Here is a 20,000-nt window from a genome sequence, read left to right on the forward strand (position 1 = left end):
CTGCCGCGTGTCTTCCCCCCCCATCTCTCTCCCCATTTCCTGTCAGTCTGTCTGTCTGTCTGTCTGTCTGTCTGTGCCTGCCTGCCTGCCCCCCCATCTCTCTCCCCATTCCTGTCAGTCTACTTTCAACCTATCAATAAAGGCAGAAAAAGCCAAAAAAGTATCTTAAAAAAAAGAAAAGAAAGCATAGGTGGACCCCAGGCTAGTGTTTTTGTAACTTTCTATACACATACATCAAGATACAATCGACTGTTTCTAAACCAATTGTCCGCATGGACTATTAATAATTTCCCTAATAATAATAATGACTCAACCAGACAATCCGGTGCACTTCCCTCTCCTGAGATTCTAACTCCAACTCGTCAGTAAATGACGACATGGACGTCATAGGTCACCTGCAGGTCAGTCAGTTGAGTTTCTCAACGAGGGGAAAGAAATCAACTAAATGTGACCAAATTTGACTGAGGGACTGCCAGTGGATTTATTTATTTTTTTCGTTTTTTCATGTCATATGAAAGCAGGGAATCATAGCTTCAAATTGACATATTGGTTGTTCAGTTTGACCCACCCGTTTTGGAGATATGGCTTATAGAGTAATGTCTTGCAGAGAAACAGCGAGTTGAGAAAACAGGCTTGAAAGGTTCACTTCTATGGACTCTAACATTACACCTAGCTACATTTATTTCATATTTACATGTCGATTTCAGCTCTGACACTTATTTCAGACATGCTCTAGTATGTGAAGAGTCTGCCTGTGCTATTAACTCATTTTGAAAAAACAAACAAAAAAAACAAACTCTGAAAAGCTGGAATTTGCGCAATGGCAGGCTCTCAGTCAAATCTGGTCTCACATGTGTGGTCAGGGACCACATGCAATACCTTCACGGACCACCAGCGGTCCACGGACCACCTGTTGGAAACCCCCTGCATTACTAAAGCATCCAAGTAGCAGATCTACAAGCTCGAAACCTCCTGAAAAACGTATTGTTTTTGGAACATGTGAGGTTTCCACCCGACAGAGACGATATGATATGAAACAATGTGACGTATTTATCACAGTTTTGTGCAAAACTAATGCTTGGAATGGGTTCAGAATCATGAAAACCCCCTGGTTTGACACGTCGTCACATGATACTTAAAGCATAATGAAATTTGGAAACATTTTCCTTATAGGTTGTCTATGGTGTGGTCACATAGGCTATAACTGGTGATAACTGGCATTAAGCCAGGGGTTCTCAACCCATGGGTCGCGACCCCTCGGTGGGTCGCCAAATTATTTTAGGGGGTCCCCAAATTATTTTCAAAAAAAAAAAAAAAAAAAAAAGATTTTGTTTTAATTTTATTTTCACGATTTAAAAAAAATAGCAGACCTACAAGCTCGTAGCGCGCCACTCGGTGGCGCGCTACGAGCTTGTAGATCTGCTATTTTTCAATAGCTAAATTATAACATAATGCTTAAAACACCAAAAGGGGTTCCCGCCCAAAATGGGTTAAGGTTATTGTAGCAGTCAATTTATATTGGGGGTCGGGAGGGGGCGGGGCGGGGGTCCCGAGACATTGCCAAAGCATTTCCGGGGGTCCCCGGCCAAAAACGTTGAGAACCCCTGCATTAAGCTACTGATTTGGAAGAGTTATCATGCCAAAATATAAACTAGAGACATGTAGGAATACAAAAATCAAAACAAAATGACGGTCACCTTAGGTCAGGGGTGCCCAAAAGGTAGATCGTGATCCACCAGTAGATCACACAGGCCCTAAAAATATATAATTTAAATAAATAATAAACTATGTTTGGCATCTGCCACTTGAATTAAGGTGACTGCACTCGATTGATTGACATCAAAAAGGGCAGCTCGAACCCACAATGCAACAGGCCTACCATGTTTTCAAAAGTGTTTCGCACAAACATCAGTATTACAAAAAATCACACCCGTGTGAACTGAGTGGTGCAAGGTCTTATATAGTCTGATCAGCTATCAGTGACGTCACACACTAACCATAGTAACCATGCTCACCTTTGCACGGACACGTACACAGGTACACAAACATAGATACAGACAAAGCTGGTTGTTGGAGTGGTTTGCACCACTCAAAAAGTGCATTTGTCTAATATGTAACTATTTTCAGCAATGGCATAATATATAATAATAATATATTCTTTGGTGGCTAGATCTGGTTGAGCTGGTCATTTTGAAAGTAGCTCTCAAGTCTAAAAAGTGTGGGCCAACACTGATATTTTCATGAATTTGGTACCACCTAAGGCAGGGGTGCCTTAGGTGGTACCAAATTCATGAAACTATCAGTGTTGGCCCCTCCCTGCACTATACATACATACCAGACCTCTGTCTCGCTGAGCAAAGAAAACCAGCACTCACCTTCTTTCTCCCAGACCTGCTCACAGAGGTCGCGACCTGCAGCACCACGCCCCAGAACACACACAGCCTGGAGAGAGAGAGAGAGAGAGAGGAAGGGGGAGGGGGTGTGGGAGGGATAGGACGTTTAGCAGCAGTCTAAACATTATTCTGTCTGAGTTGCGTGCTGTTGCGTCTGTTTTCCATGACCTTAACATGAAGTTCAACACAGAAGGTTCATTCTTCTGCGTGCTCCAATGTTTTCTCCACTTCTCCACAGCATGAAGCATGGCCGCGGGACAGACAGCACATGTTGCACTGACCTCTCACTGTGTCCAACTCTAACGGAATTATGACAACAGCAACAGCAACAACAACAACAACTACAATATGGCCCTTTCTCTCTTTGGCTGCATGGGCTTTTTGTTCTGATCACTTTTAGTTTTCAATACTTTACAATTTACAATTTACAATTTAGGCATTTAGCAGACGCTCTTAATCCAGAGCGATTTACATTAAGCAATAACAAAAGCATGGCATACATCACATATATAAAACGTAGTTATCATGAATCATGCGTAGACTAAGAACGTAACAGTGGAGTATCTATGTAAACTATACATACTATACTATACTATATAATATATTATACATATGTACTAAAAAGTGCTATGACTACATGAAGTGCAATTCTAGAGCTGTCTACGTAACAAGCTATAAGTCTGTTTAAAATACTATCTAAGTCTACATAATGTGCTATCTAAGGGGCTAGGCTAGGGCAAGTGCTACGGGCCATGGTGGAGTCTGAAGAGGTGGGTTTTCAGACTACGGCGGAAGATTGGGAGTGAGGCTGCAGTTCTGACTGTGATGGGAAGTGCATTCCATAGTTTTGGAGCCAGAAGGGAGAAGAGTTTGGGACGTGTGGAGCGTTGTCCCGGCGAGGTTTAAGCCCAAAACCACAACAATGATTGTCAGTCTACTTTCAACCTATCAATAAAGGCAGAAAAAGCCAAAAAAATATCTTTTAAAAAAAAGAAAAGAAAGCTTAGGTGGACCCCAGGCTCGTGTTTTTGTAACACTTGCTATACGCATACAGTACATCAAGATACAATCGACTGTTTGATTCGCCATGCAACTCCTTGCAACGTTTCCAAACGTTGACGTTTGTAAGGTACCGCCCCTTGGAAATAAGTCTTCCACACGGAAGACTTATTACACAGTGATATTAGTCTGGTCATGCCAGGCTAGGCCTACATGTACAGTATAATACTGGCAATAGCGGGGAAAATCACAAAATTACTCATGGGCTATACAGTACTCGTGAGGTAAAGTATAATTTGACATATAGCCTTACTTGAGCAATTCCATTTTCCCTTAGAATTAATACAGTACTATTTGAACTGATGTATTGTATAAGTCAAGCTACAGTACCCAGCAACCCAGCTTGCAACATTAATAAAGTTAATGCATTACTAATTACAAATCCAATAATATAAATATGATTGGTGAACAAAATCTTTCAATGTAAAATGTTGCGTTCAAGATCATGAGAGTTCGGGAAAAAGGCAATTCTCCTGAATGCTGCCTTCGGGTATAAATGGCATAGTATAAATGCTGCATTCATGGTGTGGACTGTGGAGAGGGCACTTTTTTACAGATGGGTAAAAGGGCAGGGGCTCAAGCCCCCTTTGATGTCTATATGTGTGCAGTGCACACAAGACACTGTTCCTCTCTTCTTCCTCAGCCTGTTTCCCCTCAGCAGTACTGCTGGACAAAGTACTCACAGTGTGTTACTTATAAGTAAAAGTATCAATACAGTGCAATGTAGAAATACTCTGAGTCTGTTAGGCCTCACTCACACCTTTCGATCTAGCATACAACATTGATGCATGCTAGATGTAAGCAAGATGTAAGTGTCATGGCCGCCCCAATGTATTTCCAATGGAAGTCACATGGTTTGATACAACATTTTGGACTACAAGCTGTTGTATGACTTTCGGCTGTGTTTCGACTGCCCCCCTCCCCCTCATACAACACAAATGTTGTGTCAAACCATGTGACTCCCATTGGAAATGCATTGCGAGCTTGCATCAGCTATACATCTCATACAACAAGCATACATCAATCTGTTGCGACCGTGTGAGTCGCCCCTAAAAGTCGGGAATTAAACATTTACTTGAGTAAAAGTACAAAAGGTATTGGTATCAAAATGTACTTAAAGTAACAAAAGTAGAAAGTACTCATTATGCAGAATGTGTTGCATCGCGGCACATTGTGAGCTTGTAGATCTTCTATTTTCAAATGGCCGTAATGTATCTACACAGTAGGGCTGCAGTGGTTAATGTAGCCTATATATATTTTTTAATAATAATCTAAATCTACAAAGTAACTATTAGTAACTAAAGTTTTAAAATAAATGTAGTGGAGTAAAAGTACAATATTTAGATCCAAGATGTAGTGGAGTAGAAGTACAATATTTAGATCCAAGATGTAGTGGAGTAGAAGTAAAAGTACAATATTTAGATCCAAGATGTAGTGGAGTAGAAGTACAATATTTAGATCCAAGATGTAGTGGAGTAGAAGTAAAAGTACAATATTTAGATCCAAGATGTAGTGGAGTAGAAGTAAAAGTACAATATTTAGATCCAAGATGTAGTGGAGTAGAAGTAAAAGTAGCCTATTACAAATTGGGAATTCTCAAAGTAAAAGTACAAGTACAAGTACAGTACTTAAGTAAATGTAATTTAGTTACTTTCCCCCACTGTCTGTTTTCCTCCTCAGTGTGGCCTCCAGCCATTGGCTGTGATATTTGATCTGACAACGCCGCAGCCTGAACCCAGGCCACATTCTTTGGGCCCGATGCGACGCGCTTGCGAGCTTGTAGATCTGCTATCAGAGGGATTTAATGACAAAATAGGACGGTGACCAAAAACGAAAAGGAGACCAATTAAAATGTGAGACCAGATCTGATCTATCAGGAGACCACATGGGGGGGAGGGGTGAAGGGGGGGTGAAGGGGGGGAGTTGAAGGCAGGGACGTACAGAGAGTGTTAGAGAAGAAGGGGCTGAAATCCCGTAAGAGGGCACTTTTGGACAAAAATAGCGAAAATAGCAGATCAAGCTATTTTCGGGGCGCAACCCTGCAGCACTCTTTAGCTAGTGGAGATGCGGTGTATATACGTTCGGTGTATTATGTTCAGCACGAAATGCTGTGTTCAAGTCCAGGAGACTTCGGAGAAAAAGCAATTCTCCTGATAATGCTGCTTTCCGGAATGGCATGGAAAGGAGAGGAGGGGCATTTGCATTTCTTTCGCCATAGTAAATGCTGCATTCGTGGTCTGGAGAGGGCGGTTGTTTTACAGACGGGTAAAAGGGCAGGGGCTGAAGCCCCCTTTGATGTCTATGTGTGCACTTCCCTGTGTGTTAAGGCAGGGGTTCTCAACGTTTTTGGCCGGGGACCCCCGGAAATGCTTTGGCAATGTCTCGGGACCCCCGCCCCGCCCCCTCCCGACCCCCAATATAAATTGACTGCTACAATAACCTTAAACCATTTTGGGCGGGAACCCCTTTTGGTGTTTTAAGCATTGTTATAATTTAGCTATTGAAAAATAGCAGATCTACAAGCTCATAGCGCGCCACCGAGTGGCGCGCTACGAGCTTGTAGGTCTGCTATTTTTGAAAAAAAGTGAAAATTTAATTTAAAAATAAATCTTTTTTTTTTTTTAAATAATTTGGGGACCCCCTAAAATAATTTGGCGACCCCCCGAGGGGTCGCGACCCACGGGTTGAGAACCCCTGTGTTAAGGTACATTTTGAATGTAACGTTCTCTGCCTCCGTTTCCCCTCTGTTTCTCCTTTGTACACACTATAGCGATAGAGTTGTTTATGACATGTATTATCGTGTTATTTCCCCCCGGGACTTGTTAGTGTTATCCTTTTAGCCTTAATGTCTGACTGTACCTCAGGCTGTTTACATTTCTGACTAATAGCCTATTGAATCAATCAATCAATCAATCAATCTCCATTTAAATGAAAATACCAGATCCACAACCAGTGATGCAGGTAGCCTGCGTCCTGCATTCTTTAGACTCACTAAATTGAGAAAAGGACGCAATCATGTCACCCTCCCGGGGGTCCTGGGATGAGATACTGTACTTAGTACTGAGAGACCACATCACCCCCATCCTGGCTTCCCTCCACTGGTTACCAGTGAAATTCAGAATTCATTTCAAGTCTCTTTTATTTGTTTATAAAGCTCTGCATGGCCTAGTCTCTGCCTACATCACAGACCTGGTAAAACAGAACCTCCCCCTACCCATTGATGTTTTTAAATCCAGACTTAAAACCCTGTTTTACTCCCAAGCATATTTAATTGCCCGTGACCTTGTTCTTGTTTTTTTAACCAGTATATCGTTTGATTTTTTTATGCTAACCTTAGTTTGCTTATAATTGTGCTTTTACTGTCTGTAATTGTATTTTTGCTGTGTTCTGTCTATCTGTCTGAAAGTTCTGTACAGCACTTTGGTACAATGGAAATTGTTTTTAAATGTGCTTTATAAATAAAGGTGATTTGATTTTGATTTGAGTACTGTACTCCAACGTTGTTGAAGTACCTAAAAGACCAGACCACCCCTGCATGGCTCCCAGCCAGGACCCATTACATTGGAAACATATTTACATCACTGCACAACACATCACATCGTGCGAAATGAAATGAAATGAAATCTATATTTACCCAGGGTATCTGGGCTAAGCTCAAGAACTTGTTTCCAGCCAGGCCCTGCTCATAGAACACATTTCATCGTAGTGGTTCAATGCCTTGTTCAAGGGCACTTCAGCGGTGGTAATTTTAACGTGTCGGACGGCTGATTCGAACTAGGAACCTTCCGGTATCAAGACCGCGCCGCTATCCGTTCGGCCACCGCTGCGACACCGCTGCGACACCGCTGCGACACACTGTGAGCTTGCAGATCAGCTATTTTCGCTATTGTTTAGGGGGGGCAGGGGAGGGTGTAAATATCTTTGAAAATGTTGGCCTGTAAATACATGCCCAAAATATAGGGTCTGCAGGGACAAACTAAGTGCTAAATAAATGTATGGTTGCCGACAAGAGAAATGAGTCACATGTCACGGTAATTAATGGACTGAACAGCGTCACTAATCTAAATTAAGATCACTATGCCGAAACCACACCTCCTCAAGACCTGGAGGGGGTTCAGCGCCTTCTGATCAGTGAAAGAGACCCACCACCACACCCCGCGCCACACCTCCAGAACAAACTAAATGGCACCCATTAAAATGATAACATCTACAGTATGAGTGTCACAAGTATAAACAGGACAAGATCTACGCTGATTTGGCTGGCCTTCTGCATGTGTGTGTGTGTGTGTGTGTGTGTGTGTGTGTGTGTGTGTGTGTGTGTGTGTGTGTGTGCCTGTGTGGGTCGCAGAGTGTCGCGTGTGATGTGAGGCCAATACAAATCATGCAGCTGACACAGAGGACCACTTGAATCTTTGAAGTGGTCCTCTGTGTCGGCTGCATGATTTGTAAATGGTGCATTTATAGAGCCTTTCTCCATAGCACTCTGCAGTGTTCATTACAGTACACTCACACGCACCCACGTTCACACGCACCCACACTCACACGCACCCACACTCACACACCGATGGCGGAGGAAACCATGCTCATTGGGAGCAGAGCAGGGTTCAGAGTCTTGCTCAAGGACACATCCAGTCGAATCCGATTCAAATCTGATTTATTTCTCAAATCTGATCTTTTGGCCCCGACCGTTCACACTGCATTTGCAAGTGGCATCTGTCACAGATCTGTGTGTTCAGACTGGCAGCCAAATCCGGCCTGAAACCGATCTGTCTGTGCCACATCCGGATTGGAATCTGATTCATTTAAATAAGTCTAAACACAAACAAGTCACATGGAATCCGATTTAGATCAGATTACTGCGTTCAGAGACACCTGAATGTGGCTCAAGTCACATTTTTTTTAAATCTGTTTCCATGATGCGACTTGTGTAGACTTATTTAAACAAATCAGATTGGATGTGATGTGACACAGATCTTATTCAGGCTGGATTTGCCTGCCAGTGTAAATGTGGCCTTAGCTTGGAGGAGCCAGGGATCGGACCGGATACCTTGCGATCATAGACATAGAAAGGCAGACGCCTCTTCCGGCTCTGGGGCGAATGCTCTCAAGAGAGGGAAGGTTTCCGCGTTGGTGCCAAGGAACGTTATTAAAGGAAGGGACGTGAGTCACATGACTGGAGGCCACCATGACACTCATGTCCATTGTTCCATATAACTCTATGGGCACACTTCCACCCTCGCGAAGGAGGCGTCTACCTTTCTATGTCTATGCTTGCGATTCTCAAACAGGCACTCTACCTCCTGAGCCACTGCCGTCAAAAACCTTCAAATAAATAATGGCCGATATGTCAGTCTGACTCTGCAACCCTTACTGTTGTCTCCATCATATGTCACTCCACTCCAAACCAAAGAGAATTCACCTCGAATAGCTTCCAGATGACAACAACAAGCTGGAGTCATTGTAATGGCAATATTTCCACCTGTCCTACTGTATGTCACGTCCATTTTATATTGCCATTAGGCTACTTCAGGGTAAGGGAGTTTATGTTTACTAGACCTGTACGTGCCTGTACCGGCCTACTTTAGAACGATGCAACTTGTCATACTGTAGCACCCGTTTTAACTGTCTGTCTGTGTCCCACATGGAGATCGTATCGCGTCTGTTTGATGGGTGCTTTCCTTATCCTGTTCGCTATGTAAAGCTGTCATCATATAATATAGAACACTTTAATTACAGATGTGACTACATATTTTACAAGTATCTGCCTGACTGACTGTGAAAAGTGGACTGGTTAAGTAATCAATTGTCAGGTGTGGGGTTTTGCACAGGTGAGGGGATTTAGGCTGATTAGGCCCACTGACAGAGCCTGAGCAGAGCCTTTTGTGGTGGTTCTGGAGAACCGTGAGTCCGACCGACTGGATACCGGGCACTGCACTCCCTGCGGGGGCGTGGAACGCGTGTGTCGAATTAGAAGTCGGTGGGGCAAACGGTTCTCGAGTTACGTGCATTACAACCGTACACACACACACACACACGCACGCACGCATGCAGACACAGAGATGTGGCGCATTTATAGTAGGATTAAAGGATCCCCATTAGAAACACATGAATGGGCTGGTCCGTCTGGGCACCTAGACTGATAATGCTGCCTGACAGCGTGTCGTGGGTTCGAGTCCCTTCTCTCTCCACATTTCCTGTCAGTCTATTACCTCTATCAATAAAGTCAGAAAAGGACATAAAATATATTTTAAAAAAAATAACATGAATTAGCCTCTAGTCTTCCTGGGGTCCTGAACAAAGCAAATACAATACAGATGTACAACTAAAAATATGAATTATAGTTACAAATAATAATACAAAAATATATAATCGATATAAAACAATATATATACTGTATACACCGGTACATAAAAATATAAAATCGAATCCAACCATCCAGTCAAATTAAACAAATACACACAAATAACAATGACATATTTGTTACTTGCCCAGATATGTCTTGATTTATTTTTTGATTTGAAGATGTTTTTGGGCAGAGCATTCCAGAGTGCTGACCTAGCGTTTGTAACAGTGAGTTTGAGAAGTGTGCTGGGAGTACGATGTTACCAGACGCTAGGAGAGATCCTACACAGACCCACAACGCTAGGAGAGATCCTACCTGGGAGTACGATGTTACCAGACGCTAGGAGAGATCCTACACAGACCCACAAACTGACAGATGGTCGTCCAGTTCTGTATTGCCGACTGTGTTGGTTGTTGTGTATGAACAATTGCAGTTGCCAACAGTTAAAATTCCAATGTGGGCTCTGTCCAGCTGCTTCTCTGTCTGTGTCTCTCTCTGTGTCTCTGTCTGTCGGTGTCTCTGTGTCTCTGTGTGTCTGTGTCTCTCTCTGTGTCTCTGTATGTGTGTCTGTCTGCGTCTCTCTCTGTGTCTCTGTCTGTGTGTCTGTCTGTGTGTCTGTCTGAGTCTCTGTCTGTGTCTCTGTATGTGTGTCTGTCTGTGTCTCTCTCTGTCTCTGTCTGTGTCTCTGTATGTGTGTCTGTCTGTGTGTCTGTCTGTGTCTCTCTCTGTGTCTCTGTCTGTGTCTCTGTCTGTGTCTCTGTCTGTGTGTCTGTCTGTGTCTCTCTCTGTGTCTCTGTCTGTGTCTCTGTCTGTGTCTCTGTATGGGTGTCTCTCTGTGTCTCTGTCTGTGTATCTGTCTGTGTGTGTCTGTCTGTCTGTCTGTCTCTGTGTGTCTGTGTCTCTGTCAGGGGCGTGCGCAGATATACACTAGGTGGTGCTAGAGCACCTGCCCTTTTGCCCTCTGGACAGCAAAGTGCCCTTTTGAAAGTTAGTTTTTTGTACAGTTTGTTTATTTTATTTTTGTATGTGGCACATGGTGATATCGGCCAATTCACGATTAGAAGCTGCTAATGTATTTATGGCCCAAAATCTTTAAATCTCACTATTAAGGCAGCTGACGGTTCCACACCACGCGCTGCACAAGGTGCCCTTCTTTCACTTGAGCCCCTGAAACCTCAAAGTGTCCCCATGGCCCATACCCTGTGCTGTCCATCTAAAGCCCGCCACCAAGTGCCCAATAATAATAAAATAATATGCCAGGCAGGCAAAATATGCCATCTCCTACGGTAATATTAACCCATTCTTGACGGGAACCCCTTTTGGTGTTTTAAGCACTGACATAGAAACATGGGGTTTTCAGAAAACTGTCTGTAGAATGGAGCTCAGGTCTAAATGTGTTAAAAACAGAGGGGTCACTTCAGAAGGAAACAACACAAAGAGTTAAAATATAGAGATAAGAGGTTTCTCCCCGACAGCAACATTATTATAATTGGAATAAAAATGTGATGTTTTCCCAGAAAAGGTCAGGATTTAGAAGTCGTTTTTAGAATCGTCTTCAGTTCTGAGCCAAGCATCTGAGAACATTTAGTTGAACTGTTGGTGATTGTCCTATAATGTATTGTCCAGACACTGCAAAGTAAAAGTCAGTTGAAAGCCACACGGACCTGCGATTTGTCTTTCTGTTCTCATTGTGAGCTTGACCTTGATGCTTGAATGTCAAGTGTACTCTGGGAACAATTTATAATAAATGTTTCGAATAATAGCAAAAAATTATGAATGGCGCATGTAGCGGCTATATATGCATCCTTAAGCGCGCACGCCATAAACTGACAGACAGACAGACAGACAGAGTCCTTTTGTCCAACATTCCACTTGATTCAGTAACGTGTCTTATTGCTCGCACGCACGCACGCACGCACGCACGCACGCACGCACGCACGCACGCACGCACGCACGCACACACACACTTTATGGGAATAGCTCCGGACAGACAGACAGACAGACAGACAGACAGACAGACAGACAGACAGACAGACAGACAGACAGACAGACAGACAGACAGACAGACAGACAGACAGACAGACAGACCGACCGACACATCTTTCAGAGCCATTCTATAAAAACTAGGTATTATACAAGATCATATTTTGTTCCCGTTTATCTTTCGATTAGTTTACTCTTGTATGCAAAATGTAACAATACAAATATTGAATCTTCACAGTTACAGTATGGTAAGTTTAAGAAGTAAAGTCTAGACTACAGAAGTAAAGCAGGCTGTGCAAAAAAAAGAAGAAAAAGCAGCATCAACATTGGTGCGGTGGTAGAATGACCATACTGTAGACTGGCATACTGTATCATACAATTTAGAATCTAGAATGCCATCATCTTCCCTGGGTTACTGAGGCAGGATCAGGGCAGTTCACAACCTCACAAAGTATATACATCGTGCACAATATCGCAGTGAATATTATGTGCAGAGCTATAGCAATTCTGAGCAAAACGTGCAATTTGTGCAAAGACATTGCCCCAAAAGAATATTGTGTGTGTGCTGACTGTGCTCCGTTTGGTGTGAGCGTGAAATTACAGGGTATAAAGACAGTCGGGTCCTTGAGCTCAGAGCTCAATATTGGTGCCGTCGCCGGCAGAATTCATCTTCGTGTGTTTTGTTTTCATGAATTCATGCCCAATTTTATGCTATGTACGCTGTATTCGACGTCAAGCAAAGGTAGCAAAAAAAATAAAAAATACATTCTACCAGCTTCGCAACGCCATGTAAGCTGAGCCTGATGAACCATCCCAGTTGCGTGAATTCACAATATCACAAGTCCTTCTGCCGAACGGTTTGGCCGGCCCCTGGGTGGTCGAGCCAAACGTGTCAATCACAGGGTATTGATTGGATACAATTTGTATTCCAACCTGAAAGTTCATTTTCTGTCTAATTAAGGAGCTGCAGAGACAGGGAGACCCCGCTGTCACTGAACCAACGCTCTACAGCAACCATTACTATCAGAATATAGAGCTTTTCATTAACACTAAACTTTCTGCGAAGGTTTTCCCCACAATACGGTTTTCGTTCCTTTGCGGTTGAATTTATTTTATGTCCAACGGTTGTTGCTGTGCCCAGAACTCTTCATAATGATGGAGGGAGTGCGTACTATACAGTACGTTGGTTAGACATACTAACAGTCCCACAGGCATTAGTTCGACAACACCATCGCTCCCGACATGCGCTGCCGGTTACAACTATCCCGTGGCCAATTTAAAACTAATCCGTGGCTCCCGACATGCGTGGCAGGTTACAACTAACCCGTGGCAGGTTAAAACTCACCCGTGGCGTCCTTGTGAGGTTAGGTTTAGGGTTGGGTTTTGGGTATAGGGTGTCAGACTCATGAGTCGTGACTGTGGGACTGTAAGAACGTCGGACCAAACACATGGACCCGCGTGGTGTCTGTGAGACACACTAAAGTGGTCCTACGATCTGTCCCTTGAAGAGCGTGATGCGGGACGGAGCAAGGTGTGTGTGTGTGTGTGTGTGTGTGTGTGTGTGTGTGTGTGTGTGTGTGTGTGTGTGTTTGTTCATGAATGTTGTATTGTATTGTCATTGATTGCAGTTTGTATTGTCACTGTATGTTGCTTTCTGTTTTCCGAAGCACTAGGACTTGAACTCGACCTTCCCTTCGGTTTATGTACAGCCAGAGCGTCGTGTTTGTATTTCCTTATGCCTTTATTACACTTATGCTGTATAATGTTTATGTTACTCCATATGTTCCATTATTTATGTGCCTGTTTGTTTATGCTTTACTTTAAACAGTTTGACGTTTGGGTCGTTTGCCTGCAAGAGTCACTACTAAATCTACCAGAACCAGCTTTTTCTTTTCTTTCTTTGGACTGGTTCTCAAACTTCTTTGGCTCAGGGGCCCAGGGCAGCACTGCAATAAACGTTTTGATCCACGGCACCTATTGAATTATATTGTTACCATATATTCATATTATGGTTTGTAAATATGCAATCGTTACGATACTGTTTATGACACGTGGGAAACTTGAGAGGATATCTGTTTCCATTTGGACAGACTGAAGATAACGATATGAACTCCAGCATTCCTATACTAGGGGGGACATTCGCCAAGAAATACATCGCAACGGGACGCATTGCGAACTTATAGATCTGCCATTTTTGGCAAAGAGATTTGGAGCCAGTTACACCACCTCACACTAAGCTTTTAAATCACACCGCTTAAGCTATAATTGGGCTAAGTTTGAACTTAGTGCGAGTTGGTGCGCCTGGCTCTTGGTGTAGATTGAAAAATAAGTGCAGTGCAACTCGCTTCCGTTTTACTAAGTGGATCACCTTGATCAGTGATATTGATCAATTCCAAATATCATCCAGTGATTTTGGGGCACCCAGCTGGACTTTGCGCCACGGCAGCCGGCCTAGGGTATACGACGTGCCACAGCACCCACATTAAGAAGGGGTGATAATACTGGGGGTTTCAGTGCTTGTGTAAGAAGGAAACCGGAGCTACAGCCATTCTTCTTCCGCCATGGGGGGGGGGGGGGGGGGGGGGGACATGTTTCATTTCAGTGGGCAAACATCTCAATCCATCACCCAATGAAAGCGCCTGCAGGGAGGCTCAGAAGAACGAATGCGTCCAAAGAAAACGACGTAGTGTGTTAATTTCCCCCCTCGCATGCATGCCTATCTGGGACAGAGGCGTCCACACCCTCTACTTAAGACTCTTTAGACCCTCTATAGACCCTATCTGGGACAGAGGCGTCCACACCCTCTACTTAAGACTCTTTAGACCCTCTATAGACCCTATCTGGGACAGAGGCGTCCACACCCTCTACTTAAGACTCTTTAGACCCTCTATAGACCCTATCTGGGACAGAGGCGTCCACACCCTCTACTTAAGACTCTTTAGACCCTCTATAGACCCTATCTGGGACAGAGGCGTCCACACCCTCTACTTAAGACTCTTTAGACCCTCTATAGACCCTATCTGGGACAGAGGCGTCCACACCCTCTACTTAAGACTCTTTAGACCCTCTATAGACCCTATCTGGGACAGAGGCGTCCACACCCTCTACTTAAGACTCTTTAGACCCTCTATAGACCCTATCTGGGACAGAGGCGTCCACACCCTCTACTTAAGACTCTTTAGACCCTCTATAGACCCTATCTGGGACAGAGGCGTCCACACCCTCTACTTAAGACTCTTTAGACCCTCTATAGACCCTATCTGGGACAGAGGCGTCCACACCCTCTACTTAAGACTCTTTAGACCCTCTATAGACCCTATCTGGGACAGAGGCGTCCACACCCTCTACTTAAGACTCTTTAGACCCTCTATAGACCCTATCTGGGACAGAGGCGTCCACACCCTCTACTTAAGACTCTTTAGACCCTCTATAGACCCTATCTGGGACAGAGGCGTCCACACCCTCTACTTAAGACTCTTTAGACCCTCTATAGACCCTATCTGGGACAGAGGCGTCCACACCCTCTACTTAAGACTCTTTAGACCCTCTATAGACCCTATCTGGGACAGAGGCGTCCACACCCTCTACTTAAGACTCTTTAGACCCTCTATAGACCCTATCTGGGACAGAGGCGTCCACACCCTCTACTTAAGACTCTTTAGACCCTCTATAGACCCTATCTGGGACAGAGGCGTCCACACCCTCTACTTAAGACTCTTTAGACCCTCTATAGACCCTATCTGGGACAGAGGCGTCCACACCCTCTACTTAAGACTCTTTTTAACCCATATATACAAGCCAGGGCCGCGGCTCTGAACCGCCGTGTTCGCGGTGAACGGAGTGGGATTTCCAGGCTCTTCATGTGTGTTTTGGTGTGGGGGGGGGGGGGGGGGGGGGGGGGTCAGGGCAGAACTTGTGTGGCGTTTAATTCCAGTGGTAGAAATTAAGTACAGTACACTTGTTGCTCCAGTGCTGTACTTAACGACTTACTGCACTTGCTATAGCTGCACTTTCTTAGCCCGTAGCACTTGACCTAGGCCTTGGCGACCATGTAGACTCATGCAAAGGTTCAAATGTAATTTAGATGCATGTGCAGCATGTCATTTAGACAGATGCTATACTAGGCTACGTTCATTGTTTGTCTGGTATCCTATAGTTGATAGTATTGCTTAGTCCAGTGGTTTCCAAACTTTTCAGGAGAGAGGTTAGACGTTTGCCCGGCCGGCACCCAAATAGTGAAAATAGCAGATCTGCAAGTGCACAATGTGTCGCTTCCCGTCGTGTTGTGAGTTTGTAGATCGGCTATTTTCAATACTTTTTTATTTTTTTGATGGCATTTCTTAGATTTGTTTGTTCGTTTGTTTTGACGTTTATTTATATTAAAGAAATGCATGCACAAAACATCACGACCCATACAAATGTAGACTTTAGACTGATGCTATGTTCTTGGTTATCCTGTAATCCTAGTTTCTTGAAGCACTGCACTGTCTCATGCTTATAAAGTCTGCTAAAAATACCTACAGTATTGAAAACTGTGCTTAGTATAAAATATCTATCTATCTATCTATCTATCTATCTATCTATCTATCTATCTATCTATCTATCTATAAGCTCATGGTGCATCACGATGTGTCGTAGGCATGTAGATCTGGTATTTTTGAGAACATTTGACCAAAAAAAGAAAGAATATTTTCACTCTCTTTGGTACTGTAATTATAATGCAGTATTATAGGCCTAAGCACATGATTGAAACAGATGGTCCCTTGTGGAGACCCTGATTGGAATTAGCTGGAAGTCGTTAAGATAGCATAACTGGATTTGCTCTATAGTGACATGTTGAATTGAGGCCTTTTACTTTTAACACAGTATCTAACGCCTATTTCCAAGTTCATGTGGTAGATGGTAGGGGAGACTGGGGTCAAAATAACCATGCCCTTTCTGAGGGGCAGATAGACGGTAGGGGAGACCGGGGTCAAAAGAACCATGCACTTTCTGAGGGGCATATAACCCATCCAATGACTGACGTCATGCCAAGTCTATGGACTTGTAACGTTTGTTTAAAGCACTTTAAACAAACATTACACCAGGGCCCCTCACATCACACGAGTTTGTTTTTGTTTGTTTTGAGGGGCGCAAGCCCCGCCTCCAATACCTGGCCTTTGAAGATGGCAGCCAAGTCTATGGGATTCTTTATGCTTGTTTAGAGCATAGTTTGCCAATCTTAAGGACTACGGTTATAGCTGGAGTGAACATATTTGTCTTTTGTGAGAGACTCACACAATGACACACATGTGCTCCGATTGAATGCATGAGTCAAGCAAAAATGCAGTGGTACAGTACTTTTGTCCCTACTAGTCAGGACAATAGCACATGACGAAAGTACCATTTGTCAAACAAAAGTATAAGGTAGGCTAACCGTGTGAAGTGAGGGGGCACTCTTATCATCATACCTCAGGCTCATTCTGGACACAAATCAAAATTTGTGTCCTCACTTTTATCTTCAAACTAACCTGCTGGGCACGGCGAAAACAAGTTCCAGTGGTTGGAGCCCTTCATGTGTGTTTTTGGTGTGTGTGTGTGTGTGTGTGTGTGTGTGTGTGTGTGTGTGTGTGTTGGGGGGGAGGGGGGTGTCAGGCATGGCATGGGCATGGTGGTTGTGCTGTTAATTCATGTCTGTTTACTTTTGGTGTGTGTGTCTCTGTGCGTCTCTGTGTGTGCGTGCGACGTGCGTGTATGTGTGTGGGGGGGGGGGAGGTCTCAGGCCGGTTGGTTGTTGTGGTGTTAACTGTCTACTTTAATCCCAGTTTACTGCGGCCACAAACAAACTGCTTGGCTAAACGACGGGCCTCGGTCACTGGAAACCCCAAGGTTCACGTTTACATCCCACCCATCCTGCTCCGAGCCGAGACCGCAGGCAGCGGCCCGCGGGCCACATGCAACCCCACTAATTACACACTCCACCCGGCGCGGTGCACCGCTGTGGTACGCCTCTCTCTCTCACTCTCTCTCTCTTCCTCTCTCTCTCTCACTCACTCTTCCTCTCTCTCTCTATCTCTCTCTCTCTCTCTCTCTCTCTCTCTCTCACTCACTCTTCCTCTCTCTCTCTCTCTTCCTCTCACTCTTCCTCTCTCTCTCTTTCTCTTCCTCTCTCTCTCACTCACTCTTCCTCTCTCTCTCTCTCTTCCTGTCCCTCTTCCTCTCTCTCAATTCAATTCAATTTCAATTCAATTGGCTTCATTAGCATGACATTTTACAAGACTAGTGTTGCCAAAGCACAATCACAAATATGACAAACAACAACATAACAACATAATATCTCTCTCTCTCCCTCCATCTCCCACTCTCTATCTCTGACACTATCTCCCTTTGCCTGCCCCTCAGAACTTTATTGTCCATGACAGTCCGCCTCTCTCTCTCCCCTGTCTCCCTATCTCTCTCTCCATCTCTCTCTCCCCTGTCTCCAGGCACTATCTCCATTTGCCTGCCTCTCAATTTGATTCAAAGGATCTTTATTGTCATGAGAAAACATACATTTACATTGCTAAAGAAGCGAAAGTGAAACAAAACAACGTATTTACAGTTAAATAGGGCCCATAAAATATAAATGGGAATGAATAACAGTGTAAACAGAGCTGTGTTACATTGTAACTCAGAGGGAACTAATGGACTATATCTTACAAGCTTCATAAACGTTTTATCAACTTCTCTCTCTCTCTCTCTCTCTCTCTTCCTCTCATCCACTAATATCTGAAATGAAATGAAATGATTACTATATTTACCCAGGGTATCTGGGCTAAGCTCAAGAACTTGTTTCCAGCCAGGCCCTGCTCATAGAACATTTCATCGTAGTGGTTCAATGCCTTGTTCAAGGGCACTTCAGCGGTGGTCATTTTAACGTGTCGGACCGCTGATTCGAACTGGCGACCTTATCTTTCTCCCTCTCTATATCTGTTCAATAACAAACTCTCTCCAACACACATACATTCTCTCTCTCTCTCTCTCTCTCTCTCCGTCTCCACTGCCACACTAGACTACACAATTATCCCCCCAAAAAAAATCACAGACAAAGGCCTCGCATGGCCCCGACACAACAGGGTCGCTCAGGCCGAAGTAACGACCCCCTACCCCGGGCTCCACTGGCCGCTACAGTGGCACATTGGAGAACACACCCACAGTCACGACAGGGAGAGAGAGAGGGAGAGAGAGATAGAGAGAGGGAGAGGGAGAGGGAGAGGGAGAGAGAGAGAGGGAGAGGGAGAGAGAGAGAGAGAGAGAGAGAGAGAGACACGCACACAGAGAGAAAGAGAGAGAGAGTTACAAAATCCGCTCAGAGAGAAACTCCAAAACCTCTCATGCCCTCGGGGTGAATTCCATCACAGCCGTGCAGGTCAAAACTATATCCAACTAATAATAGCCTAATATAGCATATAATAATAATAATAATAATAATATGTGAATATTAATTATAACAAGGCTTATTATAAGGCAATAGGCGAATTATTGTATTATTATTATTATTATTATTATTAGTAGTAGTAGTAGTACTAGTAGGCTACTACTAGTATTATTATTATTATTATTATTATTATTATTAAAGGTTATTGTCTATAGAGTTCGTGTGTTGTGTTGGAATGTTGGATTGGATGATTGATTCCTCCGACACGTGTCGCAGAGAGGTGACACAAGCCAATGAAGCCGTTTGAATGGAGCCAACATTTCACGACACGCAACCGTGTAAAAAAAAAGCGTGCGCGTTAATTGTTAACAAACCAGATCCATTAAGCACTGGTGACTATTGTGTGACGCGTGTGTGCGTGCGTGCGTGCCTGCGCGCGCGCGCGTGTGTGTGTGTGTGTCAAGGACACATATCCTTCTAAAGTTCCAAGTAGACATTTCATTTAGAGCGCATGCAATGTACCAAGTAGTCTCTGATCAGCAGCAGCATGCTGAGCATTCTGAAGATTCTATCTCCATTCTCTCCACGCGTCGGTTGGTACTTTAGGAGTTTAGGTGACAAGAAGAAGCGACTCGCGTTCGACAGCCATGAGAAGGAACTCTGGAACTGTCCCAAAACCAGACTTAATTCACTGCTAAAATCCAGTAAATAAATGAAAATTAAAAAAAAAAAAAACACGATCCCGTAGAAGATCGTTTTTTTTACCATAATAAAATCGATCCTCCTCCTCCTCCTCCACTGAACTGATCATTCATGATTGATATAG

At 43.9% G+C, this 20,000-nt stretch overlaps 1 protein-coding gene across 1 annotated transcript in view; it reads right to left on the reverse strand.

Annotated features, from left to right (window-relative positions):
- The window catches only part of adamtsl4 (ADAMTS-like 4), a 67,021-nt gene that overhangs the window by 46,500 nt on the left and 521 nt on the right, over positions 1–20,000 (reverse strand). Inside the window, 1 exon segment of the mRNA XM_079503816.1 lies at positions 2,376–2,442. Within this exon segment, the coding sequence (XP_079359942.1) occupies positions 2,376–2,442 (67 nt within the window).

This window comes from Electrona antarctica, assembly GCF_951216825.1.
Source record: "Electrona antarctica genome assembly, chromosome: 6".
In the NCBI taxonomy this organism is placed as follows: domain Eukaryota; kingdom Metazoa; phylum Chordata; class Actinopteri; order Myctophiformes; family Myctophidae; genus Electrona; species Electrona antarctica.